Below are 27,832 nucleotides of genomic sequence, written 5' to 3' on the forward strand. Positions count from 1 at the left end.
CCGCTTTTCTGCTTTAATATTTATTGCAGAAACTGTTACTTCTTCTCAGGATCATTTGATGAATAAAAAGTTCAGAGGAACAGCATTGATTTGATATATACACGTTTTTATATACACGTAATCACTGTCATTTACATATAATGTCCTTGCAGAATAGTTATATTAATTTACTAAACTTCAACAGTATAGTGAGTATATGATGGGGATGAATCCTGGGAAACAAGAATGACCTAAATATAAATATTTGTTTTCAGCAATTATAAATGACACCACAAATTTTAATGAAAATACGTATTTTTTATTTTATTGATTTAACTTTTAGAATGTGATTTTTAGAATGTGATTTCTTTGAAATAATGTCTTTCCCTTACTAGCCTGTGACACCTCAGCATGGTGGTGTAATGAATAAAGTGCTTGGGATGAAAACCGTCACAACCATCATAGTCAGAGAAAAGATTTTGAACATGTTTTCAGTGCAGTTACAATCACCAGATCACACATTGGAATCAACACGGCTCTGGAGAATCCACTAACTTTAGGCACAGAGAACTGCCTATCATCTCCAAGAGAGAAACATATGGCACTGCACTTTCAAGTGGATACAAATAGAAATACAGGAAGTGCAATAACTCCTCTAAATAAAGTCTGATTTGTCGAAGACAGACACCTGAAAAAAATAATAATTGTACCCCAGTAAAAAAAAAAAAAAAAAAAGCTAAATATTTATACACACATGCTTACATTACATTTCTGACACAACAGAATTATTATTATTTTTTTTTTAATATATATGTATATATAACTTAAACAGGACAAGTTTAACGCAGCCAGCTCATTTTCTGTTTAAATTGCTGCATTAATAAGTCAAATATATGAAATACTAGCTAACAGGATAAACAGGGTTGGAGCCCTGCCCAGGAATATCCTTTACAGTTCTGACAACAGCTAGCGCAAGACGACCAGCTATGCAATATTCATACAGCAGAAGGGATGATGGAATGCGTCAAAGATTCAGATGGCAAAAATAATCAAGAGAAGTAAACATTCTTCTTTATAAACAAAAATAGAGAATAACAAAAACTGTTGAGAAATGTCACGACATGACATGTTTCTCTTTCAAAACAATCAGCAGCGTTTTAGTGCAGGCATTTCTGGATCCAAGCATCAAACTTATCAAAATATATATATAAAAAAAAAAACTCAAAAAATATACACAACACTGTTAATGGTGCAAAAATTGGGCTTACAACATTGTACAATGTCCACAACTGTATTCTTATTTTTACAAGAGCTAATTTAGTACAAATGTCAATTGATGCAGCTGTATTGCAGTATTTTTTTGCCTGTCAAAACACCAAGACCCGTTTCAGTCACCAGGACTCATGGAGCAAGTATGGGAAGGGAAAAGACGGCCTGCACTGTTCACTGAACAGAAGCGCAACACAAACAAGCACATTTTTTATTTGTTTATATCTCAGTCCAAGTTCTTCTCAAAGGTGGCCATTATGTCACTCTGCATGGTCATATCAATGACTCCTGACATCTAGAGAAAAAGAATAATAATAAAAAAAAGTCAATATGTGTCAATAAAACATCATCCTAAAACATTATTATTACTACCATTATTAAAAAAACAACCATTACTGTTATTGCATAACATTCATTATTAATCAGTGATAAACATAACTTTTCATGTCAATAGTTTTCAAGTTTTCAATAGTTATTACGAATAATTATCTAGTTAATGAGAATAGAAATAATGTAATCCCTGAAGATATATTATGGTAACACTTTACAACAAGGTTCATTAATTAACCTAGTTAACAAACTAAGAATGAACAATACTTTTTCAGCATTTATTAATCTTAGTCCACATTTACTATACGTTATTAAAATCAAAAAGTTGTATTTGTTAACATTAGTTAATGCACCGGGAACTAACATGAACAGCTGTATTTAACATTAACATTACTTTAAGTGTAAAATACTAAACTTGCCCTTTAAAATTAACTGATTTGTATACAAACACAAATTACACACAAGGATTTTTTTTAATAATAAAAGTTACTAACTTTAGAATTACATAATATTTCACCACAGGGGGACTTTAAATGGTGGCTGTCAAAAAATTGGACAGATTTATTCAAACATAGATAAAAAAAAAAAAAAAAAAAAAAAAAAAATATATATATATATATATATATATATATGCACTAAGGTGCGTACATTTAGCAAAATGCTCCTCTCTACAGTTTATTTTTGTAGGTGACTAACATTTATGGTCATTGAATGGCTTTTCCGAGTTAAATACAATCTTATAAATAATAATATAATAATAATAAAACCATTACATTTAATAAACCAAACAACCAACAAACGGAATTCTTTGAATCATAAAATATCATAATCACTATTTGGATTAAATATTTTCAAATACTTTAATTTGAATTGAATATTTAAATGTGCGTCAAGTACTTACGGCCTCTCTTCTGCGGCGTTCCTGCTCTCTCCTTCGGGCCATCTCTCGTTCTCTGTCTACAGAGCTCTGCGGAAGAGAGCAGGGCTCAGGCGCTTTGGGGGGATCCAAGATGGCTGCCATCAGAGGCAGCTCTGCTGACTCCACTTCTGGCTTCGAAGGCTGGGAGTCTAGCTTAGTCTTTTGGAGCAGCTGCGTCAGACTAGAAATCATTAAAAGGCCACATTGTCAGCAAGTTCAGCGAGAACAGTCATACAATAATCAAATGAGGGCTTTGGGGATACGAGTGTAAATTACTAATAGAAATGAAATTTTGAATGCATTACGCACACTCGCTAGGTTTTGAAACAGAGCCATGGGAAGCTATGGTCAGCCAGCCAGGCAGAGATTGAAACTCCTCCAAATTGACATTTACATAACTTTATACACTGTGTTGCCTGAAAATTAAGGCTCCGTTTATACCTGCTTTTGTCTGTGCCGCTCTTCTCTCGACCAGCCTCCAGCTGCAGTTTACGAGCTCTCTCTCGTTCCTCTTTTTCGATGGCAACTTTGCGAAACTGCTGGAAACTTTCCTTTGATGATTTGATGGGGCAAAGGGTTTGAGTAGCCATCTTACCCAGGCTTGTCCAGGAGTCGGCATGCTTTAGGACAATATCCTTAAACACATATGAATAGGTTATCAGAGAGAACTAAAGATTGAGCGCATATATTGATTGGTACCGATTGTAATAGAAAATGTATTTTCTTTTTATCTCTTGAAACATATATCTGCTTGAGTGGTTTGTGAAGTTGCAACATGCATCATCATCTCCTTTGCAAATAGTTCAATAGTGTCCGCTTTGCAAAGAGGTCAATAGGACAGTACAAAAGGACAGAACGGTCTGTCTTTCTTAGCAATAGATAACTTTGAGTGCATCAAGAGCAAGAAATGTTTGGTTAGGTGTTGTTTCTTCAGTGACATATGCGCTGACTGTGGAGATGCATAGAACTCAGGGGCCTTAGTCCAAAGATAAGACGAGGAGGAGGTACATCTAGGAGGGTGATCTTTTAGGTATGTAAACCCTGTAAAATGAGAAGACATTTGCCCTTCTCATATCAGACTCTGTCTGTGTGTGAACTGCCTTTCTTGCAAGAAATAAATACTAACACTTATAACTTTCGAGATCTTCATTTGTTCAACTGTTGTTTAAGGTGTTGATAAAAGAATTTCCACAACACCATGTAAAGCATCTGTACCTTTTTAGGCATGGAGGATTTGCCATCTTGAATAGACTTGCATAGTTCACTGGAATCGTTTTTCGCTCCTAGAAAATGTGACAATAACTCATTTCAAGAAACCATTGAGAAAAAGGAAAAGAGAAACGACTCTGGAGGAAAACGGCAGAGGAAATGCTGACCGTGCATTTTGTGCAGCTGAACAGAGGGCTCCTCCAGTGTCTCAGGGCTGCTCTGCTCATCCCTCCCATTTGTTAGTGGACTCTCATGCAAAGGTGACAACAATTTACATTGCTGCAGAGAGAAAGACAGAACAAAAAGTCATTTGTGGTTAAAAATGATTTTACAGTAGAACCATAGCATACCATTACCATATTTGTAATGTTTAGGGCTGGGTATTGAGCCAAATTTCACAATTCGATTCGATTTCGATTCACAAGCTTGCAATTCGATTCGATTCGATTCAATATTGATTATTTTGGATATCAGTTACAATAAATGGCAAATTTTCTCAAGAGAATCAAATCTCTTAAATGCTGTAAACAATGAGAGTCTACTTGTAGCCTACTAGGCTTCATTAGCCTAATATGAAGGTAATAATTAACTGTTTTGTAGCTATACAAACACTTAAATTACACTTTTATTTATTTTTATAATAAGAAGATTATATGAAATATAAATATTTAAATGGTGGCTGTCATAAAAACTTGCCAGATTTATTCAAATATGCATTAAATATTGAAGAACACTAAGGAGTGTGGACTAACGAGTTTATATGGGTTTTCTGAGGTAAATATGACGAATGACGATACATGACATTGATTACAAGCTGTTTAATTGACGTCTTTCCACGGTTGAAACGCTGATTGAGCGAATCAATGTGACATGATACGGATTTCGATAAGTTGTACTCTATCTTTTAACACACTTTCAGATGCTCATTCATATTTATTTTGCGCTGTGACTGGTATTAAGCCGGAAGAGAGATCAGCGCTGCTGCTTCTCTTGAGCTGCGCCAGAGCGATCTCACGCCACAGCGCCAAAACGCTATTTATGTTTTTGAATTTCTAAAGAAAATGGACGTAATTTGAAAATTGAGACTTTGTTTCATATCAATAGTAACAAAGGACAAAGATTATTGCGATTTTTTGGATGTGCGCAGCCGCGATACAATGTCTCATTCATTCAAATGAAACAGGATGACTAATCGATTCTTGAGATTTAAGAAGCGATATCGGTTTGTAAAAATGAGAATCGATTAATATCGAGAAATCGATATTTATTACCCAGCCCTAGTAATGTTTGTCGTTTCTTTTGGGATCTGATCAGCGTTTGAAATGGTTAAAAGCGTTTGAAAACTCCCAGAAATGGTGACGCCAAACTGAGAATAGGGAAGTCCAAACCACAGCTATGCACCTTATTTTGAAATTGTGTATGTGTGATTATATTAGCGGCTATAGGCAAATATCTTGAAAAATAACAAATGTAATAAATGGTAAAACTATTTGCTACATACCAGAGTGTTTATAATTATGACAATACATCAAAATTAGGGTTGTAACTGTTACGGTTCACAAAATTCACTGTTCGGTTCGATACGATGGTTTGGTACAGTTTCGATACAGAAAAAAGAAAGACATGGCAGAGAAAATTGAGTTTTAAAAAGGTGCATAAGGTGATTTTTAGGCACACAAGCAGAAAATGTAGGGGAACACCTTAATCAACCTGTATCACATGCAGTTATTTATATTAATTTATAGAAATGACAATATACAGTTTTATTTTAAGTTAAGTTTGGAATGTTCCAGATCAATATTTGAGGGCAGCATTTTTATTCATAATGTCGAAATAATAGTTCAAAAGCAAAACGATTAAAAAAATAAATATTTGGGAGTGGAATGGCAGCCACCTACTGGTTACAATGGTAATTTAATGTCTTTTGTATTTTTATTCAAGTGCGAGTTTTCCTACATCTTGAAACCTTGTTTTAGTTGAAGGATGAACAAATATTGTTTTGATCACAATTAAAATAACATTTATAATAATATTTGAGTTTGGAAGTGCTGGAAAAAAAATGTGACATCCTTGAAAGCATTTTATTATTCCTGATAAACTTCCATGGTTCCAGCTGATTTGTGGACTCAAAGCCCAACTAGTTCATTCACGGCACAATGTTTCTCCTGGTTTCCACATCAGTGCTGTTTTATCTAATAGAGATTTACGGTTAATAACAGAGAAATTTGAATGCTTCTAAATCTTGCAGCGATATTATTACTTCTGTGGCGAATTCAAATGTTTTCTTTACTGGATCTCTTAGCACTGTGTGTTGCTTGATCAAGAGGCTTGCGCTGCACTGACATTGGTTCAAAATGATAAACGATCCGTGAAGCGCGCGATTAGCACAGTTTCGTGCCGCTTTCATTGCGTTTGCTATTTGATGTTAGGCAACATTATGGTGGTTGTGCCAGTGTGATTGCTAACAAAAAATTTGGTCGGCAGGAAAAATGATCCAACAAATTGTTTGGTTAGTAATACATGTATCATTGTATCCCTAATCAAAATAATACCAGTTTGCAATTACAAGCAGTTTATATATATATATATATATATATATATATATATATATATATATATATATATATATATATATATATATATATTATATAAATATATATATTTTTTTTTTACAGCTAAATACAATGGAAGGTGTATGCCACCAGAAGCCAGTTACAAATAGCCACACCCACTTTTACTTTACAAAAAAAGTAGATAATGATTAACATTAAACTAGCATAAATTAGCTGTTGATGTATCAGAATACACCCGACCCAAACGAGCTTGAGCGTCTATTGGCATGGATGCTAATATAGGTCTCTGGATAAGCACCGCCCATTTAGACAGGTGGACGACTCCTAATTAGAGTAGAGTAACGCGTTACCAGCATAACTGCAACTGACCTAGTGACAAACCACATTTTTTATTGCCAGGTCATATTGGTAGGTATCCCAGAAATAGATAAAAAGATAGACAGCGCTGCGCCATTATTTGAGCTACCACTGTTGCACAATTAGTAATGCAATAATTATTCTACAGGCTTTGAATGTAGTCAGAATTCCTATGCAACCCTTCAAAAGCAGTAAGACTGGACTGTTTCCTTTGATTAACACCTAGGGGCAGACTGCAGATTTTCATTAGCTCTTGACAATTTTTCCAAGTCATTTTTACCATTACAACCCTCATTCTTTAAAGTCTCCACCGTTGACTGTGGGATTCAACAAGGATCAATGCTTTGACCACTTCTTTTCTCAGCTACACCAATTACTTTGAATAATCATACAATTCACCTTTGGCTAAGCCCCACCCCCTTAGTTACTGTTGCTACATCCGTCAAACTTCATCTGCGCTCTGCATGGCTTTATGTTGTAACAGCTCTTCCTGCTGAAATATTATCAAACTTTTATAAAGCAGGAAATAAAGTGTCCGATAGAAGTGGGCTATTGAAGGGGCTGCAATATGCGTTCGAAGGCTATTTAAGACATAAAGGTGAAAGCAAGAACAACAAGGCATACAAAATAGAGGCAAAAGCATAACGTTACCGGTCACAGTCAAAAAATGAACCACCGCATTTGCTACTAATCGAGACGGAGGCTGGGACTAACAATATCAGGGAGCAACTCTGTTCATGCAAAGCTGGGTAGGTCTTTATTTCACTTATATAATCGTTATTACATAGCTAACGGACTACATGAGTACTGTATAACGTTGTATTTATTAGCAGCGTGTGCTAGCGTATCAACAACCGGTATGAGAACCGAAATCATAACCGAAAACATTATAAAACGGTCTAACTAGTATAACTTCACACTCGCAGTAAGGTTAGAAGTAAAAAAAGATGTGCTTGTTGATCTTTGAGGGGTTTAGCTGACTGAGGACATCCACACAGTTTCCAAAGACGACACTTGTCAGGATTTTACTTCGGTTTTGGGAAGGGAAAAAAACGGACACCCCCCTCCAACCTCTCTGGGAAACGCGTATCTGTGTTAAATGCCCGAGGCACAACGTTTAACCATATTTTTGATAAAACTACGACGGTAATAGCCTGCCGAGACCAAAAATATGAGACGCCTGTGTTGAAAGTCAATAAAGCGCTGTGAAAAAGTGTCCGACCTCTGTGGGAGCTCGTTCTTGGCTGCGCTGTGATTGGTCAATCTACATTCTAGGGCGTGACTTAGCCAAAGGTGAATTGCAGACAACCTTCTAGATTTCATTGCTTTTTATTACCGTCACTGGTCTAGCCCATCAAACCTTATACAACTGTTACAATCAGCCACTCCTCATGGGCCAAATAAATGTCAGCTAGCTTGAACAACATCCATTGGTGAAACAAAAGATTAATCAAATTCTCAATTACATTACCTAATATGTGATCGAGATGTGTCAGGTATGACATGATTATAGTAATAAGACCCAAAAAGCTTTGGTTTACAGTGAATTGAACAGCTAAGAGGCGTTGTTAGGCAGGGGCATTATGAACTCTGTAAACCCCAGCTTTAGAGGACTTATTGATGTTATTAAACTGATACTACATACCTGCCAAAGTCTAATTAAATGAACACATTGCAGCAACAACAATCCACAAAAAAATATTGATAACAATTATTTTGCCAAACAATGTTTAACAGAATGGCTGCCAAGGAAAACAGACACAACACAGCTTTTTCAGAGGTACCCAACAACAAGGATTTAAAACTGACCCAGAAATGACCTTTATCTTGCTCAACAGGTAAGATATACAGTATAGCAATAATTTTGTTGAATGCCAGTGTTGCATTTATGTTTTTTATTGGAAATAGTTTAAGAAGTCGAAACAGTGGAGGGCAGTTAACTGCTCTAAATAAATCGACACATTTTCCTTTTAGAGTCCTTTTAGAAGGGTACAAGTTTTGACTTGTGATAACATTTACTCTATTAAAATGTTTGCTAGTAACCACACATGCCAGAAGTCATGATTCAAGCTGAAGCAATGCCCAATTTAGGCAATTACTACCAAAAGTTGCGTAGCATATCTTTAAGAAAGCGTCTGCAACACTATATTTTAAAGCCCCTTTTCCTTTAAAGGGCAATTCCACCTCTAAAAAGATGAATGTGTATTTAAAATGGCTAATTTATGTAAAAGAAATCTGAAATTATTTTTTTACTTTCTAGACTGAGAAAAGCCAGAAAATGTATTTTTGGCTTATGTGGATGAAAGACAACAACTCCCAGAACGCACTTGCTTCGCTGCCCTAGGAGGCCACGCCTACAGAGCGCAGTATTTAAACAACAGTTTACTCTAATGTTACTAGTGAGTCTCCATGATGAGTCTGCCTGAAAATGTGTTTCGAGATCGCCCAAAATTTGGCTTTTGCATTCAACAGTCACCATTCATCATGTTTACTGTGGCGAGCAGGACGAGTGAGGGCCGTGTGGAGAACGGCTACGTAATTTACTGGTCTCGTATCTCTCACGGAGGAGCAGGAATTTTCTTAGCAATGTTAAAATGCACATCAAACGATCACTTTTTTAGCGTTCATGACTACTTTCAGATTCACCAATCAGGATGAATTTAGTTACATTGAAACAAAAGCTGTAACAATAAATCCCGAGTAACTTACATGTAAACAATGAATGGCGAATGACCCGGGTAAAAGAGGATGGTAACTTGTACTACTCAGCTTTCTCCACAGAACAAGAGCCTGCTAGTTTAGCTTCCAAAAAAGATGGCTGACACTATGTGTAATCCCAATCCTCCATAATGCATCATCTACGTGTTGTTCAGTACCTTCGTCCATATTTTCAAAAAGTTTCTGCTCGTGAAATCAGACGCACTGGCACTGATCTGTGACAGGTCTGTTAACGCATTAGGTCCAACCCCCTATGGGTGGGATCTAGTGCTTGTAGTCTTTTCAGAAATACCCCGCTCTTACACTTCCTCCAATAATGGCGTAAAATGACGATTTTTGCGTCATTGTAGGAGGAAGTGAAAAAGGTAAATAGCCGATTTCTCTCGTCTCAGGGGAAAATGAGAGTGTTGCACGACCATTCAATAATATAACTGGGTTTCTAACAACAGAAAGCTTAATGCAAATGGGTGGAGTGTCTCTTTAATGACAATAATATAATTTAACTAAATGAATGAGAAACTGTATCTCCATATGGATATGTTCAGCAGAAAGAGAATTACCTCGAACAGAGAGCTGGAGGTAGGCTGGGATCCTGTGACAGGCATGGCTGCAGGAGGTGAGGTCAGTGGTGACAGAAGAGGGGGGATGCCTGTAAGATTGAGAAGGAGAGATAGAGAGAGATGGGAGTTTGCCTTGAATGGTATCCTGTTTTATACATACATTCAAGCGGAGACAGCACTGACATGCAGCTTGGGAAAGAAAATTAAATCGATGACAAGACTCGGCGACAATCCACCAGTTAAAGACAAAAATACAATGCTAACCTACAATGGAAGGGGAAAGTTGCAGATGCACATCGTTGACAGAGCGAGGGGAAAGAGAGTTAAGGACGGAGACCGGCGGGGATTGAGTCGACACGTCGAGCGACCTCTTACCTTCCTGCTCAGACTTATGTGGAGGCTTCTCTGCAGCAGAGGGTGATGGGGGGCCAACCTGAGATACCTGCGGGTCAAGGGGACTGAGCGTGGGACTACAGGGGAACAATGGGTCTGGAAGGAGTGTGGCGGGTGGGTGTGGAGTGATTGAAACGTGGGAAACTTTGGGTGGGGTGGTTGTGTTGTCTTTACAGGTGGAGGTGGTGGAAATGTTACGTAAAGGGCTGAGAGTCTGCTCTGAAGGTAGGCTGAGCGGTAAGGGGGCAGTGCAGGTTTTAAGAGGTAGAGGGGCAGCTTTGCCACTAGGTCTGGATGGCTGAGGAGGCAGCCGGCTGTGTAACGCTGTTGTGGAAGCAGAGGAATGGACAGAAAGGTGTTAAATTGATAAATCAAAGTTGCAGATATCCATCTGGTCTCCAAATGCAGTTTTAGATTTAGACGAGGCATTAAAAAAAAAAAAAAAGAGAAACCGTTTTCATTTTTGGAGGTCATTTCATTCTGTTTGTGCAATGAGGCCACATAAAACACATTAACATGAACTGAAGTGTGAACAAAGGCACTGAGCCTAACCTGGGAATGCTGTGATGGTGTCCTCGGCAGGATGATTTGCTTGCTGTGACGCAAGCAGGTCTTTGGAGTCTGCCTCTGAGATTAGTGACGCTAGGCGAGACTGGCACGTCACGACTGAGGCAGAAAAAGAGTCCTTTACCTCAGCAACGGCCTGCCGCATTGCCTGTTTGGGGAGGGGGACAATGGGGCAATATTTCACTCAGGAAAAATCTGCCCCTACATGAAGTGAAATGCTCCATGTGCCATCATCAATGAGTGGGAGTAGGCCATTTAATAATGGTTGTGGGCTCTTATTGGCTTGTGTTTTTTTACCTTGTTTTTATTTTTGTTGGCATGACCAGGGGCTTTGCTTTGCTTCCTCTTAGCTTTCTTTTCTGTAAGACACGCACAATGTACACTGAGGTCATTTCACTTCAGTCGTGGCTGTGGGAAAGGCCAACCCCATCCCATAGGCATTTCTACTGATTTACCCAATTTGTTTGAGCTCCATTAATAAAAAAAATAAACTGTATGCATATAAGGACTATAAGTGTCAATCACTGAATAGATACAAATAATAATAATAAACAAGTTTAATTTCAAGTGGTTGAAATTTGGGTGTTTTCAAGTAAAATGTGCACAATGTGTGAAAAGTGTTTTGTGACTGAAGCAAAAGTGTAAAAAAAAATGTGAAATGACAAAAGGGGAAGAAATCACAACACTAATCTTAATATACAACAGTTGTCTAAAAAATGTGTTTTATTTAAATCTCGGTGTCGAACACCAAGCTCAATGGTTAAGCTTTATACCTGTTTAGGTAAATAAAAAAAAAATGCACACATCTACAAAATATGCAATCGATTTAAAACAAGACAAGTGGTTGCTTATGACAAGCTTGTTTTGGTCCTAGCTTCCATGTTTCAACTATAGTTTACAATTCAAGTACCTCACATACAACATATTGACGTATGCTTTTACAATCTATTGTAGATTATCATTACATATACATCTCTGCATAACCTATCACACAAGTACAAAAGGTGAAATTACAAAGCAATGGAATCACACAATAATGAATGAGTGCAGCAGTTTAAAACAGACCAGCTGTAACTCTTAGCCGGGACAATAGCATGGCACAAACTACGGTGCTATGTGTGATGAAAGTCCGAACTGAAAACTGGCCTTTCTTCTAAGTATTTTTAACCTAAATGCTAAATCAACTTCAGAAAAACACCACACTAAGATCCAACTGGTCTCAAGCTTAAACTACAGCACCAACATAAATAAGTGATAGTGATGAAAACAAGAACAAAACATCGAGCACAGGAAAACAACAAATAAATAATTGCACCCAAAAAAAAAAAAAAAAAAAAACAACTGAAAGAGTGAGGGACCCCTTAAGTGACTAATAATTGTATCATTATCTGGAGCCAAAAGTGCACAATTTTATTACAAAAAAAGAGAGATGGGACAAGTAGTGAAAAAAAGGAACAAACACCTTTCATTTTAATTGAGTAGAGAAAAAACAACAATTGTGTAACGTTTCATGTACTTTGTTGTCCAGTAGTGAAATAAATTGAAGAGTTTATAACACTGGGGATGTCCAAGTAAGCTTTACAATTTTTGGTTTGTGTTCTGCATCAGTGGCCAGATAGATAGCGGGGGACAGAGACTGGCCTGAGAGACAGTGAGTGAATAAAAGGGTTGGTGGGTAGGTGTGAAGCAGCTAACCTGAATCAGAGTCACAGCTATCAGAGGAGCTAGAGTCACTACTACTGCTGTCAGAGCTGGACGAGCTGCTGCTGCTTTCGCTCAGACGAGACGGACGGGTCGTGTCTTTAAACTCACCTTCCATTTCAACTGCACAGAGAAAGAAAGAAGAAAAAATATATGTTTAATATTTGCATTTATACAATTACATTTTTATTAAATAAATATATTTTTTAAAATATACTGACTTTTAGCCTTTTTACTGGAGTTTGGTTCTCCAGTTGTGTGCTGCAGCTCTTTATCCATTTGCTTGATTTTAGACTTCTTTTGAGACTTTGTTTCTAAAAATGTAAACAGATTACCCGTAAATTTAAGCTAAACTTTTCCCTTTACACATAAATTGGTATTTCTTGAAGGCTGTTTAACAGTGTTTTTTTAATGTCTGACCAAAAAGAGAATGAGGCACTGCTGCTCTACAAAATTGTAAACAGGGTTGCCTGTAACCTTATCTTTCCAAATAATGAGAAAGAAAATAAATAATAAAAAAAAATACATCTAGAGTATGTGCCTATTTTGAATGGAAAAATAGCCCTTGTTGTGCATATTCAGGATGCATGAAGGCCAAAACACTGTTCAAGAAAGATTTGTTTGTTTTTCCTTATAATGATGACTCTGAACTATATTTTAAATTTGCATGCAGTCATATCAGACGTGGTGTGTGAACAGGCTTTTAGTACTACTTCTCACATCATTTATTTACATAGATTTCCATAAAATATGTCCCAGCATAAAAAGCTGTAAATAATGACCGAATATTACTCACTGTCTATTTCTTTCGGTTTCTTCCGAAGGCAAGTTACAACGTAGCACTCAAGAGCTCGAAGAGTTGAAGGTTTAAGAGTCTCAAAGTCGATCTCAATCTCCTCAGGGTCTGTGTCCCTGAGCAGGGGTTCTCGAGCCTTGATGATGTTCACTACTTTGCCAAGCTTGTCCCCAGGAAGCTTGTTAATGTCTAGACTCAGTTGCCGTTTCTCCTCATAAGACATGGGTACAGTGTTGATCTCTTCTTCGGAGTCACATGCTCTACTCTCCTTCCGCCTGAAAACAGAGTTCACATAATTTTGATTTCTCTAAGAATAATTTTATAAAAATCATTATCATAAAAAATAATACAATTCCATACATTATTTTTTGTGTGGAAACAGCCAGGAAAGATGGATAAGCACCAACACTTATAAAACTTATTCTTACCCTGATGACTTGCTGCTATTCGATCTTTTCTGTATTTTTGCTGATTTCTTCGTTTCTTCACCTTTTCGCTTACTGAACTCTCTCTCTTTCTTCCTTTTCTTCTTGGACTTTTCCCTTTTCTTTGGTTTCAAAAGAGGTGTTTGGGTCAGTAACTGCAGCTGCTCTCGTACTGCTTTCAGCTGGAGAGTAAAAACAGAAATGGCATACAGAATTAATTCGGCATATCTATAGTTCAAAACCCCGCAACCTACCCCTCTCACTGCCTACAGCACAAATGCATCCAAACCATCATAAAACCTTATAACTGACATCCATAACTACTTCACTTGTTTCATTACTGCATCAGCATTTTTGAAAGAATCTCTTTAATGATTCAATGACAAATAAATTTAACAGTCACTTGTGGTGGTGGTGTACCGGTTTAATCGATAAAGTAGTTACTTTCAAAAAGTGATGCTCTATTTTGACCACTTTTGAGAGCAAATGAAAAAGTAAAAAATCATTCATTGACCTTGACAGAGTAGCTTTAGCTTAAATAAGAATAAATGTAAACTTAAATTATACAATGTATTATCACAGACAGTAAAAGAAATGGACACTGCCCAGAAAATTGAAGCCCATTGAAGGGATACTCCACCGTTTTTCATATTAAACTATGTTATTCCCTTAACTAAGGAGTTAATACAAACCTCTCTCGTCTCGGTACGTGCACTCAATCGCTCTGTTAAAAGCATAAGAATTAAAGTTAAGTGCTATCAAAATGTCTTGTGCGCCAGAGCGATAAGTGGACGGACTAAGATGAGAGAGGTATGCATCAACTAATCTTAGTTAAGGGAATAACAGTTTAATATGAAAAACGGTGGAGCATCCCTTTAAAAGCTGATCGACAGGCATACTGCGCAGGCTCAAATTGAGCCTGTCATGGAGCAACCTGTATGTCTTCTAGTAGCTGTGCCGAGTGAAATCTGAATAATTCCCTTCCGAATCTCACAGAGCCAGAGATCGAGTATTAGCTATCCATGAGCTAGCAGCAGGATCAACTTTATGACTCTCTATGGGCTTCTCCCTTGACTTTATGCCTCCATGTCTCCCCGACTGCGTGCAAGCTTCTCCTCCAGTCTAATACAGTAATTTATCAACTGTGCGACAGAGAGTGAATTCGTTATGACCCAATCTTTAGCCTATCCATCCATCCATCTTCTTCCGCTCATCCGGGGCCGGGTCGCGGGGGCAGCAGTCTAAGCAGAGATGCCCAGACTTCCCTCTCCCTAGACACTTCCTCCAGCTCTTCTGGGGGGACACCGAGGCGTTCCCAGGCCAGCCGGGAGACATAGTCTCTCCAGCGTGTCCTAGGTCTTCCCCGGGGCCTCCACCCAGTGGGACGTGCCCGAAACACCTCCCTGGGAAGGTGTCTAGGAGGCATCCGGAACTGATGCCCAAGCCACCTCAGCTGACCCCTCTCGATGTGGAGGAGCAGCGGCTCTACTCTGAGCTCCTCCCGAGTGACCGAGCTTCTCACCCTATCTCTACGGGATTGCCCAGCCACCCTGCGGAGAAAGCTCATTTCTGCCGCCTGTATCCGGGATCTTGTCCTTTTGGTCATGACCCAAAGCTCATGACCATAGGTGAGAGTAGGAACGTAGATTGACCGGTAAATCGAGAGCTTTGCCTTACGGCTCAGCTCCTTCTTTACCACAACAGACCGGTACATCGACCGCATTCCTGCAGAAGCTGCACCGATCCGTCTGTCAATCTCCCGTTCCATCTTTCCCTCACTCGTAAACAAAACCCCAAGATACTTAAACTTCTCCACTTGAGGAAGGATTTCTCCACCAACCTGAAGTGAGCAAGCCACCCTTTTCCGACTGTGGACCATGGCCTCGGATTTGGAGATGCTGATTTTAATCCCGGCCGCTTCACACTCGGCTGTAAACCGTCCCAGCGCACGCTGAAGGTCCAGGTGTGAAGGGGCCAACACGACAACATCATCCGCAAAGAGCAGAGAAGAAATCGTGTGGTCCCCAAACCTGACACCCTCCGGCCCCTGGCTGCGCCTAGAAATTCTGTCCATAAAAATTATGAACAGAACCGGCGACAAAGGGCAGCCCTGCCGGAGTCCAACATGCACCGGGAAGAAGCCTGACTTACTACCGGCATTGCGAACCAAGCTCCTGCTTCGGTCATACAGGGACCGGACAGCCCTAAGCAAAGGACCCCGGACCCCATATAGGACCATAATGTAAGATAGGTAATGGAGCCTTTTATACATTGTTGTGTTTCTTTAGAAATAGATAATGGACAAATGGAGTCTTTGGACAACTCTTATTATTTGTAATTTGTCTCTTTGATCAATTTTAAATACCAAAGTTAATATAATATTAAGTGAAATGAGATTTTGACCAACCCCTACTTTGGCCTAAATAGTCCATCATTGTTTTTTCTTCTGTATTTTGTTAACTTGTAAGGATAAACTTTAGCTTTACATGAAAGATTGCACTTGCAATTGAGTCTAGGATGCGGATCCGTCTCTCATCTCGGTGCATCTTGGTGTCGGACAAAGAAAAGATGAGAAATATATTTAGCATTTAACAGCAGTGGTGACGATGAGGTGAGTGCCCGAAACGCGTGGCAGCTGAGTGGAGATAAAATGGACAGGGCGCCGCAGTCAAGATCGGAGAAAGTCACTCAGCAAATCATGCCAGTTTTGTCATAAGTTATGCTGGCATATTACTCCATTAAATGATGCTATAAATATATTTCGAGGCTTATGAAATCCGCACACGATAGGGGTGGATTTCAATTGAAAAAAAATCGATTCTTAAATGCATCGCGATGCGGACGATTCTGAATCGATTCACATATTTCAACAAAATGTAATGTATGTATGTGTGTGTTTATGTACGCGTGTATGTTTGCATGTATGCATGCGTGTATGTATGTGTTACATTATCACAATGTAATTTTGACGGAACGCAAAAGACGGAACTCTGAAGTGCAGTGCTCGGACCATCTGTGGCGTGCACATAAAAGAAACACGATGGCTGAGCGCGAAATCCAAACACCCTCATCGTTAAAAGCTGATGTGTGGAAATATTTTGGCTGCCATGAAGTTAAAGGGGGAAAGGAGCTGGACAAGAGCCACATTATTTGTAAGCTTTGTAGAATAAAACTCTCCCATCACCACAGAACCTAAACCTCTGGGAAGGAGAGGATCCCTCTTGTCCTTTGTGTTCATCACCTGCCACATTAAGGCACATTTTGACAGGATGTAAGGTGGCTCTTAGCAAAGGTCGGTTTACTTGACCATGACCAAGTACTGCCATGTTTAGCTTTAGCGCTGGAAGGCAAGTGTAGTATGATCTACAAGTTGCCGCCTGTTCTGGCAAAGCAGTACACGCAGAAGAAGCGTAAATGGATGGAGAAGCATAGTTTACTGTAAAGCTACATCTTAGTTTTGCTAATCTTGGCGAAAGCCGAGTACAAATCAGCATGAAGTCAACATCTACTTTCGTGTAATGTAAATCTGGTGGTCAAGAAAGAAGGAAATGGAATTAATTACAATGACAAATCAATCATGGGGGAGAAAAATCAGTTTTTAATCACAGTTTATAATTCTATTCCCAGATTTGTTAATCTGTGTTTAAAATTTAGTGGAGTACTACTTTATTTAAAAAAAAACCCAGATCAACAAATCCTTGATTAGCTCTAAACTTTGCTTAATTTAATCCTTATACACTCACCTAAAAGATTATTAAGAACACAATACTAATACTGTGTTTGACCCCCATTCGCCTTCAGAACTGCCTTAATTCTACGTGGCATTGATTCAACAAGGTGCTGAAAGCATTCTTTACAAATGTTGGCCCATAATGATAGGATGGCATTTTGCAGTTGATGGAGATTTGTGTGATGCACATCCAGGGTACGAAGCTCCCGTTCCACCACATCCCAAAGATGCTCTATTGGGTTCAGATCTGGTGACTGTGGGGGCCATTTTGAAATGAATCAAGCTTTGTGACATGACGCATTATCCTGCTAGAAGTAGCCTTTAGAGGATGGGTACATGGTGGCCATTAAGGGATGGACATGGTCAGAAACAATGCTCAAGTAGGCCGTGGCATGTAAACAATGCCCAGTTGGTACTAAGGGGCCTAAAGTGTGCCAAGAAAACATCCCCCACACCATTACACCACCACCACCAGCCTGCACAGTAGTAACAAAGCATGATGGATCCATGTTCTCATTCCGTTTACGCCAAATTCTGACTCCATCATCTGAATGTCTCAACAGAAATCGAGACTCAGAACAGGCAACATTTTTCCAGTCTTCAACGGTCCAATTTTGGTGAGCTCTTGCAAATTGTAGCCTCTTTTTCCTATTTGTAGTGGAGATGAGTGGTACCTGGTGGGGTCTTCTGCTGTTGTATTCCATCTGCCTTAAGGTTGTGCATGTTGTGGCTTCACAAATGCTTTGCTGCATACCTGGGTTGTAACAAGTGATTATTTCAATCAAAGTTGCTCTTCTATCAGCTTGAATCAGTCAGCCCATTCTCCTCAGACCTCTAGAATCAACAAGGCATTTTCACCCACAGGACTGCCGCATACTGGATGTTTTTCCCTTTTCACCATTCTTTGTAAACCCTAGAAATGGTTGTGCGTGAAAATCCCAGTAACTGAGCAGATTGTGAAATACTCAGACTGACCCGTCTGGCACCAACAACCATGCCACGCTCAAAATGCTTAAATCATCTTTCTTTCCCATTCTGACATTTAGTTTGGAGTTCAGGAGATTGTCTTGACCAGGACCACACCCCTAAAATAAATGCACTGAAGCAACTGCCATGTGATTGGTTGATAAGATAATTGCATAATTAATGAGAAATTGAACAGGTGTTCCTAATAATTAAGAACAAAAAAATAAATAAGAGTGTAGTAGGTCCAACTCACCCTTAAAAATCAACATGAAAAATATAAATAAATAAAAATAATGTAAGATTGTGGATCGTGATCCCGCATGACAAAAAAAAAAAAAAAAATAATAATTTATGATATTTTTGCCACATCGTCCACCCCATACACAAGTAAAAATTGATCCTGTAATTCCACAGACTTATTTGTGAAGACTTTTCAGTTTAGAGTGTTCAGTATTGGCATATTCATAAAAAAAAACATCTGAAATGGTTTTCGCTACCAAGGATGCATTCAACACTGCTATAGAATTTGTTGGTGGCAGCGTAATGTTGATACAAACCTTTTGCAAGAGTCGTCACATCGGGAGAGTGCCAATGAAGAAATGTTTTGAAACAGCAAATGTTTACATGTCTACATTCAAGTCTTACCTGTTCCTCCAGGTTGGCGAGCCTCTGTGCTCTCTCCTCTTCATCCTCCTCTGTGTCTGAGGAGTCTTCTGATGGAGACGATGATTCGCTGTCACTGCTCTCAGAGCTGGACGGACTGTGTGCTCTCTCCTTCTTTACCCTGTTCTGACTCGAGGTTGGGGCTGCATTCCTTGGCTCGTCAGGAATCTTAGAGAAGCGAAACTCAAAAACATCCTGATAAGGAAAAAAAAAAACATTTAGCTTGTGAGGAAAAACTTAATTTCCTGATTAACATGTAGATATTGCATTTCTAAAAGGAAGCAGGAAGACAAGACAAGCAGAAGAATGATCAAACCACAAAAAGACACACCTGGAGTTTCCTTGCCATTCCCACAACCTCATGGCCTGGTGGATTGTATTTGTAGCAGTTTGAGAACATGAGCCGCATATCTGCAGCAAATTGCAATGCATCTGTGTACTCACGGGTTTCCATCTTTTTCTGTTAGGAAAAAAAAAGCCAATTACATCACAACAATAGTGAGCAAAGATTTTCCAGTTATATTAACACAATAGTGGCACTCACTTTTATGGTACTCATATCCATGGGTTGGTGAATGATTTCATGATAATCATCAAGGCCCAGTGACTTAGCATCCACTGGCTTATAAAAGGGCCAGGCATAAGTGGAATGCTTTTTGGCAAACATCTCCTTTAGGATGGCACAGCAGTATTTGAGTCTCTCAGAGAGTTTGGTCCTTCTGCCTACTTGATGCTGTGGTGGTGATTCAGGAAGGTCTTTACAGGGAGGTTTGATGGGTCGGCCACTGCCTCGCCTGGAGAATAACTTTAGGACTTTTGGTCCGGTTACACAAGGGGATGACTCGCAGCTGGTGATTGAAGAGGCAGTAGGGGTCGTAGTGTCCGCTTTTCTTTTCACGCCATTTTTCAACTGAAACAAAATGAGACCATTGATTTAGATGTGACTTAAGACAGATACAACTAAGTAGCTCTCATCTGAGTCAAAGAGGCACAACTACACCATTTAATCCTTGCCAAACATTGGGTCTCATTTACTACTAAATATATGGGTTATTCATATTAATATCAAGGCTGGACCTTGATAGCGAGGCTCCACTTCACAAAAAGTAAGAATCAGGTCCCAAATCTGGGCAAGATGTCAGCACCATAATAGGACTTTGGAGGCTTCACTTTTCACCAACGGAAGAGAGTGATGGTGCGTTCACACCGAACGCGAATAGCGCGTCAAATTCACGCCTGACGCGTCTAGTTTGACGCTTGACCACTTTGTGTTAATTCGCGTGTCAAGAGTGAAACTGATGCGCGTGAAAAAAAAAGTTTGAAGCGAAATGTACGCGCGTGACACGCGTCAGAATCGAAATCCGTTGGCGGCCATTGTTTTTATGTCGACTGAGCATTCATCTAGAGAGTCACCGCTCTGTATTTGCTCTGGAGAGCAGAACAGCGGCGTGGGGATCATCGTCGCCGTATATTTGTGTCCACCGGACCTTTCGGAGGTGAACCGTTTGGCGAGGTTCACCATTTGCTCACTCCAGGAGCTGCACTGGATGACGGCCGCTGTCAGCGGTATTTACGCCTGTCCCGCGCCCAGTTTGTTGACCTGTTGTCCCGCATCGGAGCGAGGATCACCCTCGCCCTCATCCATCTAATCTAGCTGTCATTTATTTTTGTTTTGATGATAAATAGAGCCAGTCTTCAAAAGTTAACCTGTCCTGTGATTATTTTCTCTCTCACGTCCAGAAACGAACTTATGCATATGCATGTTGGTTGTCTTTACATCATAACATTTCATATAATCTTGATATGGAATGAATAACATTCAATACAAAATGAACATTCTCGTATATAGAAATAAAGTTTTAAGTGATAAAATATTTGCTTTGTTGTGCATAATCCCACCATGCATTTAGTCATATTACAAAATAATTTATTGAAGCATCCAGATACTTCACCACGTGAGCAAGCAGCTAGGCTCCTGATTGGTTAACACGGCGCGAATTGATGCCAAAGTTCAGATTTTTCAACTCGAGTGGCAGACACGAATTCGCATCAAACACGAGAATGCACAAATAGCACTAACCAAATCATTCGCGAATAATGCGTCAGGCGCGAATGATTTCAATGTTAAGTCAATGTAAAGACGTGTTATGCGCGTAAAAAATTCCTGCGGCGCGAATGAGGTGTAGAGCGCGGCGCGAAACTCGCGCCGCGCTCTACACCTCATTCGCGCCGCAGGAATTTTTTACGCGCATAATGCGTCTTTACATTGACTTAACATTGAAATCATTCGCGCCTGACGCGTTATTCGCGTCCTTTGTGAACGCACCATGAAGGTGTGTCGTCCATCTTTTTTTTTTTTTTACAGTCTATGGTATTCACCTTTTCCCCAAAGATTTTTTCCCGGGTAGATCCCCAGAAAATAGTGTCGGTGGTAGATCCCCCGAAATCATAAATCATAGCCGCTAAAGTTACTACATGTAGCTAAATTTGTCATTCTTTCAGGGTGCATCCAAATGAAGATTGCGCAACTTGCACAGCGCGTCATCAATGCAACTGATAGCAAAGGACACGAGCGCTTAGCTTGATTTCAAAAACAACAGATTTCAGAGCTAGATCTCTTATTTAATAGCGAACTAAATGAACAAACTGCTAGTTAACTGGAAATGTTTTATTTGTTTGTATTAGGTACACCCGTGCCTAAATGTTTCATAAAGTGAATGTGAGTGAAACCATAGTAAAAAACAGTTGGTGTTGATTGACGCCAATCAGACGTTCATGTTTTTTTCCCGCCTATTTGTAAGTTAGGCCCTGTTTACACGCATACGCTTGCAGGTGAAAATGCAAAAATATTTTATTGGATATGCCTTTCGTTTACACGGTGACAGAGTTTTAGGGCTCCACGGCCACGTTTCCGTGTAAATGGTAAAAACGCAAAAGTCTGTTAGACAGTGAAGGTTGTACGCAGGCGCGCAGACTTGGTGTTGTTGTGTGGCAGTGCTTCACATTGCCACCTAGTCACCTGGAGTGCATACTACATCGAATTTCACACACTTTTGCATCACCATATGCACACGGATTTCCCACCCATAACGCTCGTCTAAACGCAGAATAAAAAGTGATAACACAACGCCACTTTTGCGTTTTCTCTTCAGATAATTTCCATATAAACATATCCTTAGGCTAATAATAACATGTTGCATTCTATACGACCTGATTATGTCATTTTTTAAGTTAGATAGATTGCCTCCAGTTTTCCTCAACCTGACTAATTAAGAGGCAATATTTGACCGTAATTTCATCAAAATGTCTGTAAAACGAAACCTCTGCCGGCAGGGGTGTAAAGTAACGAATTACAAATACTCACATTACTGTAATTAAGTAGTTTTTTTCATAAATTGTAATTTTTTGAGTAAGTTTAAAATTGTGCAGTTTTACTTTTATTTGAGTACATTTTAAGTGATGTATCGGTGCTTTTTCTCCACTATTTTCCTTCTGTTTGTGGTCGTTACTCGTTACATGCTTGTTTTAATTTAATTTTATTTTTATCCATGAACGTGATTGGATCGAGTAATCGGTCTCGTGACTGTCATCAAATCAAATGAAGCATAGAAAACTTTAACTGCCTATTCCTGCTGTTACTTGTGACTGCAGTGGAAGTGCATTCTTCACGCATCAATTCAATCCAGATATCAGCGTCTTCCTCTAATATGCTAAGGTACATTTCACATTTCTGCTTAATATGATATTTATATGGGCTGGCCTGTCTACAGGGCCTAACATTTGGTCTGAGGTTGGGGGTATTGCGTGACGAGTTCATAATGCGGTGAATTCCCGCTCCCATTTACTTCACAATCACAATACAGAGACGCGCGTCACGATCTGTGCACTGCCGTGTCTCGCGCTAGCCATGCCGCCAGATTCAGAATCAGTGCACCATGTTGTTAACTTGAACCGCATTTCTTAATAAGAAATTAGCACAGCTCATTAATAAACAGCGTTTTTTGATTGATCCATTACACGATCCGTCTTCATTTGGCAAGTGCACTTGCGGCAAAAACATTTTTTCATGTTGAACTTTTGTTTGTGGATGCTGCTGATAAAACAGCTTCGCCGAGACTTAAAAGACAAAGAGACAAAGTGTGTGTGTGTTTGTTTCTTTTGTAAAAGTTTCCATGCACAATTTTCCTTACAAATTATATAGTCAGCACAATGTGAGTAAATGTAGCCGTGTAAAATGTAAGGGATGATGCCACCCTAGAACAATGTGCATTTCCGTTTAAATTATAACATATTTAGTGGCATGGAATTATAGTGTGTAATTAGTGTTAGCTCACTATCTTAGCCTTTTTCAGTGCATTAGTTGAGGTAATCTCAATTTTAAAAATTAAAAATTTAAAAATTTTAAATGCCCCCCCCCCAAATAATATGATTTAAATGGTGATGATGAGAGTACTGATTTGATGCATTTTAAAAAGATGGATGATAGATATTCTTCAATATTTCTTACAAAGAACAAAATATAATGTGAATTACAGTATGTGCAATTTTTTTTTTTTAATTTATAAATTGTAGTGCACAGTGGTTATTATGAGGGGTAGAAACCGCACCTCAGTACTCTCACTACTCATGAGTACTTTTAAATAAGCTACTTTTTTACTCTTACTCAAGTAGTTTTTTGGACAAGTAATTTTTACTCTACTCACACTACATTTTTCGGAATGTAATTTTACTTGAGTATGTTTTTTCAGTACTCTTTCCACCACTGTCTGCCGGTCGCTTGGACCAGTACCATTTTTTTCTAGTGGAAACTCTGCTGATAAGACATGACATGTTAAAAGTGCAGGTTTGGAACTGACTTTGGCTGTTAGTTGTGCAGACAAAGGAGCAGAGGGAATAGTGTGTAGAGCATCTGGAGGAATGACAGTCACTGTTTGCTGGAAAACAACCTCAGACACAGGAGACTGCGGTCTCATCTTTAACCCTGCAGACACATGCAAATGTAAATTTAGTTTCCACAGTCAACTGTCAAACACAACGCAAAAACCTGAAACATATAGTTATTTGGTATTAATCTATTTCATTAGAAAAACTTTAGGGTGAGAATACCTGTTGTAGACTTCCTTCCCCCTTTTAGAGGAGCTTTAGTTGTCAAAGTAGAGATCTCAAACTCATCCTGAGGCATCTGTGCCACCTTCTCCAAAAAATACTTCTCAAGGTCTTGAGCCATCTTAACAATATCATCTCCTGGCTGGAACCACACACACACACACACACACACACAAAATGTCTGTGACCAAATGTGGAAAATTAAATCTTCAACTTACATTGTTTTTACACAAAACAAGACCTCACCCGATTGTACACGTAACAGTTTGTGAACATGGTGTTGAAGTCTTCTACACACTCCATAGCCTTCCAGTAGTAATTGTTCTCAAGACGCTTTCTAATGGTAGTCAAGTCCATTGGGTTCTTAATGATTGCATAATAATCCTAAATTAAATATAAATAACATTTTAAATCATGTTACAAAAGATTGGTACATACAAACTGTAAAATAGCTATAAATAAATAAATAAAAACTTAGTAGTAAAAAAATATGGAAAAAAAAGCACTGCGAGACTTACTGGCAAATTGAGTCTGACTGCATCCACAGGCTGTCTGAAAGGCCAGGAGAAGTGGTGTCTCCACAACGACTTAATGACCACTTTTTCTAGATACTGCAACTGATTGGTGAGGCGTCCAGGCTTTTTGGGGTTCTTGAACTGAGGGGGAGGGGGGTTCCCATTCATGGTGAAATTCTGTGGGGGTTTCGCTGCAGACATCGCCAGAACTGATCCAGGGAGCGATGACCAGTATGAAAAGGGTTTTCGCAGCTACGCCTAGGCAGCTCAGCGAGCATTACACATCCACTGTCTGTGCCACTGTAAACAGGGAGAGCAGTGTCAACACACTCATGGTTTTCTGCACTGTTGATTATGATCTCTAGGCAAATCAGAACATGCTTATTTGAATCACACAAGATTAAAAGTCAATGTAATAGGGTTGATAATGTCTAATTAATCAAATACTGCACTGAAGTCCAGTATTCAGGACCCATTGCAGGTTTGCTGCAGGTATGCACTGCCCTCTATTGCCCAATAAACAAATATTACAACGCCTTTTAGCTTCACTTGGACATCAAGTCATCTTTACAAGTTGAAGTACAAGATCAGTCTTATTCCACCTAAAATCATTTTAAAATAAATAAACAGATATCCGTACAGAAATCTGACTGTTAAAATGCAGTAAATTCAATTTTGAACATGAGACCATTTTTTCTCCCATAAGATTATACAGCACATTAAAATATATATCAGTGCTGTTTAACTGTGACATTTGTAAAAACAAATAAAATATACTTCAATCAAACTTAAAAAACAACTCAGAAATGTTTATTACTGCAACATTTTTCTAAGGCAAATAGTACAAAAAGCAAGTAGTAATACAAATGTATGCAAAATTAATTTTCACTTCTCTTCACTTACCAACTCGAAATGCACTTCAAGTCCCATTTGTAAAATGATCAATGAAAACACCTTCAGACTACTACTTTTGTGCTTAAAAGTCACAGAATTATTTTAATCATCTCTGAGCAATCTTTATTTAGCTCAACTGCAGAGGTTATTCTTCATCACACTTACCCCAAACTAAAAGGTCATCGACCCCACTCAAAATAATATTTTGTTTTCTCATACTCAAAAACATTTACAAGTTACATTGATCATTATGTGTACTTTATTTAGATGAAAGAAAAAGGGAAAATCATTGTACATGAAACCTAAGGATACTTACAAATGTATTTATACAATAAAAACAATATGGAGAAAAAAAAAAGTTAAATGCCATTTTATTATTGTTTTGGAAAGCTGTGTAAAAACATTTAGTCACATTGGTTTGCTTATGATTTAGTATTATGTTTCTGGAGGGGATGGAAGAAGAGAAGGAAAGGTTGTTCATTGGAAGGAAAAATAATTGTTTCGTGAATATTTTCTAACAAATTTTACAATTCGTTTATACAAATGGAGCGACGTTGTAACAATCAATTTGTGTTTATTTTGCTTAAAAGCATGCCGATTTTACAAATGTGATCACATATGATAATAACATTCATCTAACGTTATTCAGGCCAGAAACAAGAGTCTTCATTTGTTAACAAAATTGTCCAGCAATATGATATTTAACTAAAAGCAGATCATTATGCTCTGAGTGAAATATGCATTATGTTGCGCTCATATGCAAAAAAATTTTTGTTCCTTTACTCAATCCAGGGACATGCGTTACATAAACCCGATGGCCTTCTTATGGGTGACGCAATACCAACTTCCGGTTCAATACGAATGCCACAGAAGAGTCGCCTCTGTTTATATTAAAAGGTATTAGGGACTTATACAAGCACATAATACAATTTAAGTAATTTAAGACACAGGTTCACATTAATTCCCCGATGACCGAGTTATCAAGCCTCGAGCTACAAAATGGCGCCTGGCTAGCTTTAGCACGGCTAGCCACACATTACCCCGCCCCGTCAGATACTGACATTGAGCTCAGTTAACAGTCCCTCCCCTAACCATTCCGCTAGCTAAATGAAGCTAGTTCAACTTGGACCCAAAATTTTACCTTTCCGTCTCGGGCACAACAAAGAATGTTTAAACTGCCGAACTGAGACAGACGCTTGCAGTGCAGGAGGAGCTCTGCTGGAAAACTTCACCAATCGAAGAATCTTGTTGATGCTTTGCGCCCGAAAACCCCTCTTAGAAAACGAATGAAAGATTTTTGAGCTTAGCCTTCAACGCCAACAGAACAAATTAACATCATATATATTTGAAATAACTGTTTCTTTGAAAGGTTAGTCATCAATGGCGGATGTCTCTCACGGCAACCGCCTGGTATTTATACCCTCCTGCTGAAAGCGCCCAATCCCATTGGACAAGACCCCTCACGTGCTCTCTTCTTCCCCCTCGCGCCTCTAACACAGAGAAAATATTCCTTTAAAATGTATCCCACGGAAACCTCACTCCTTTTTATACCCGAAATAACTCCGAAACGCTGTTTTACAAATGATCACGTTTATTTTTACGACGACGAACGAACTCCAGTAAGAAACAGACACGTACGTCAGAGTATTTTTTTTAAAGTGCGACATAACTGGTCTCCGGACATCACATGACCATTCTAGAACATTCTGTCGATTGCTATAACTCAATTCCCCTTTTAATATCTGTTAAATGGTTACATTGTGGCTCTTTTCCGTAGCTTTGGTTGTCAGCTTCTGGCGACTGTCGGACATCGGTCATCTCAGCAGCTTGAAAATCTCACAAAGAGAACTATGATATGATAGAGCAAGAGCACTGAGCAAAGCCGAGGGGAGGCGAACACGAACTAATGCGCATGCGTGCTTTCTTGACAGGGATTGGCTTTTCAGTTGACGCTGTCCCCGTCTTTTTTGTAAGAATCTCCGTTTTTATTCATTGTTAAACACAGTTTTTATTAAACCTTTTTAAGTAATAATCAGGCACTAGCATTGTTAAACCCAAACATAGAATAGCCTGCACGCATAGCCTGTCATAGACTGTAAAAAAATAAAAATAAAAAATACTGTGAAAAAAAGTCCCCTTTCAGCTGATTTAACGATTGAAAT

The 27,832-nt window shown here is 38.9% G+C and overlaps 1 protein-coding gene across 3 annotated transcripts; it reads right to left on the bottom strand.

Annotated features, from left to right (window-relative positions):
- Positions 1-282: 282 nt before the first annotated feature.
- On the bottom strand, positions 283-27,580 carry brdt (bromodomain testis associated). Of its 3 annotated transcripts, none has more exons than XM_039691405.2 (21): positions 27,428-27,580; positions 24,780-25,076; positions 24,508-24,645; positions 24,262-24,403; positions 24,012-24,136; positions 19,700-20,065; positions 19,487-19,615; positions 19,138-19,350; positions 13,800-13,978; positions 13,372-13,646; positions 12,797-12,889; positions 12,570-12,698; positions 11,172-11,233; positions 10,860-11,022; positions 10,290-10,631; positions 9,915-10,003; positions 3,874-3,985; positions 3,713-3,780; positions 2,939-3,132; positions 2,480-2,678; positions 283-1,543 (listed from the first exon to the last, which is right to left on the bottom strand). In XM_039691405.2, the coding sequence occupies exons 2-21, from the start codon at positions 24,975-24,977 to the stop codon at positions 1,475-1,477; spliced, it is 3,285 nt and encodes a 1,094-aa protein (XP_039547339.2). In that variant the 5' UTR covers positions 24,978-25,076; positions 27,428-27,580; the 3' UTR covers positions 283-1,474. The 3 variants fall into 3 exon arrangements, with proteins under 3 accessions (XP_039547339.2, XP_039547338.2, XP_039547340.2); XM_039691404.2 differs by having other exon boundaries at positions 26,812-27,568; XM_039691406.2 differs by lacking the exon at positions 10,290-10,631 and having other exon boundaries at positions 26,812-27,568.
- Positions 27,581-27,832: the final 252 nt, after the last annotated feature.

The sequence above is a fragment of the Pimephales promelas genome, chromosome 8 (genome assembly GCF_988280905.1).
Source record: "Pimephales promelas chromosome 8, fPimPro1.hap1.1, whole genome shotgun sequence".
NCBI classification, from domain to species: Eukaryota; Metazoa; Chordata; class Actinopteri; order Cypriniformes; family Leuciscidae; genus Pimephales; species Pimephales promelas.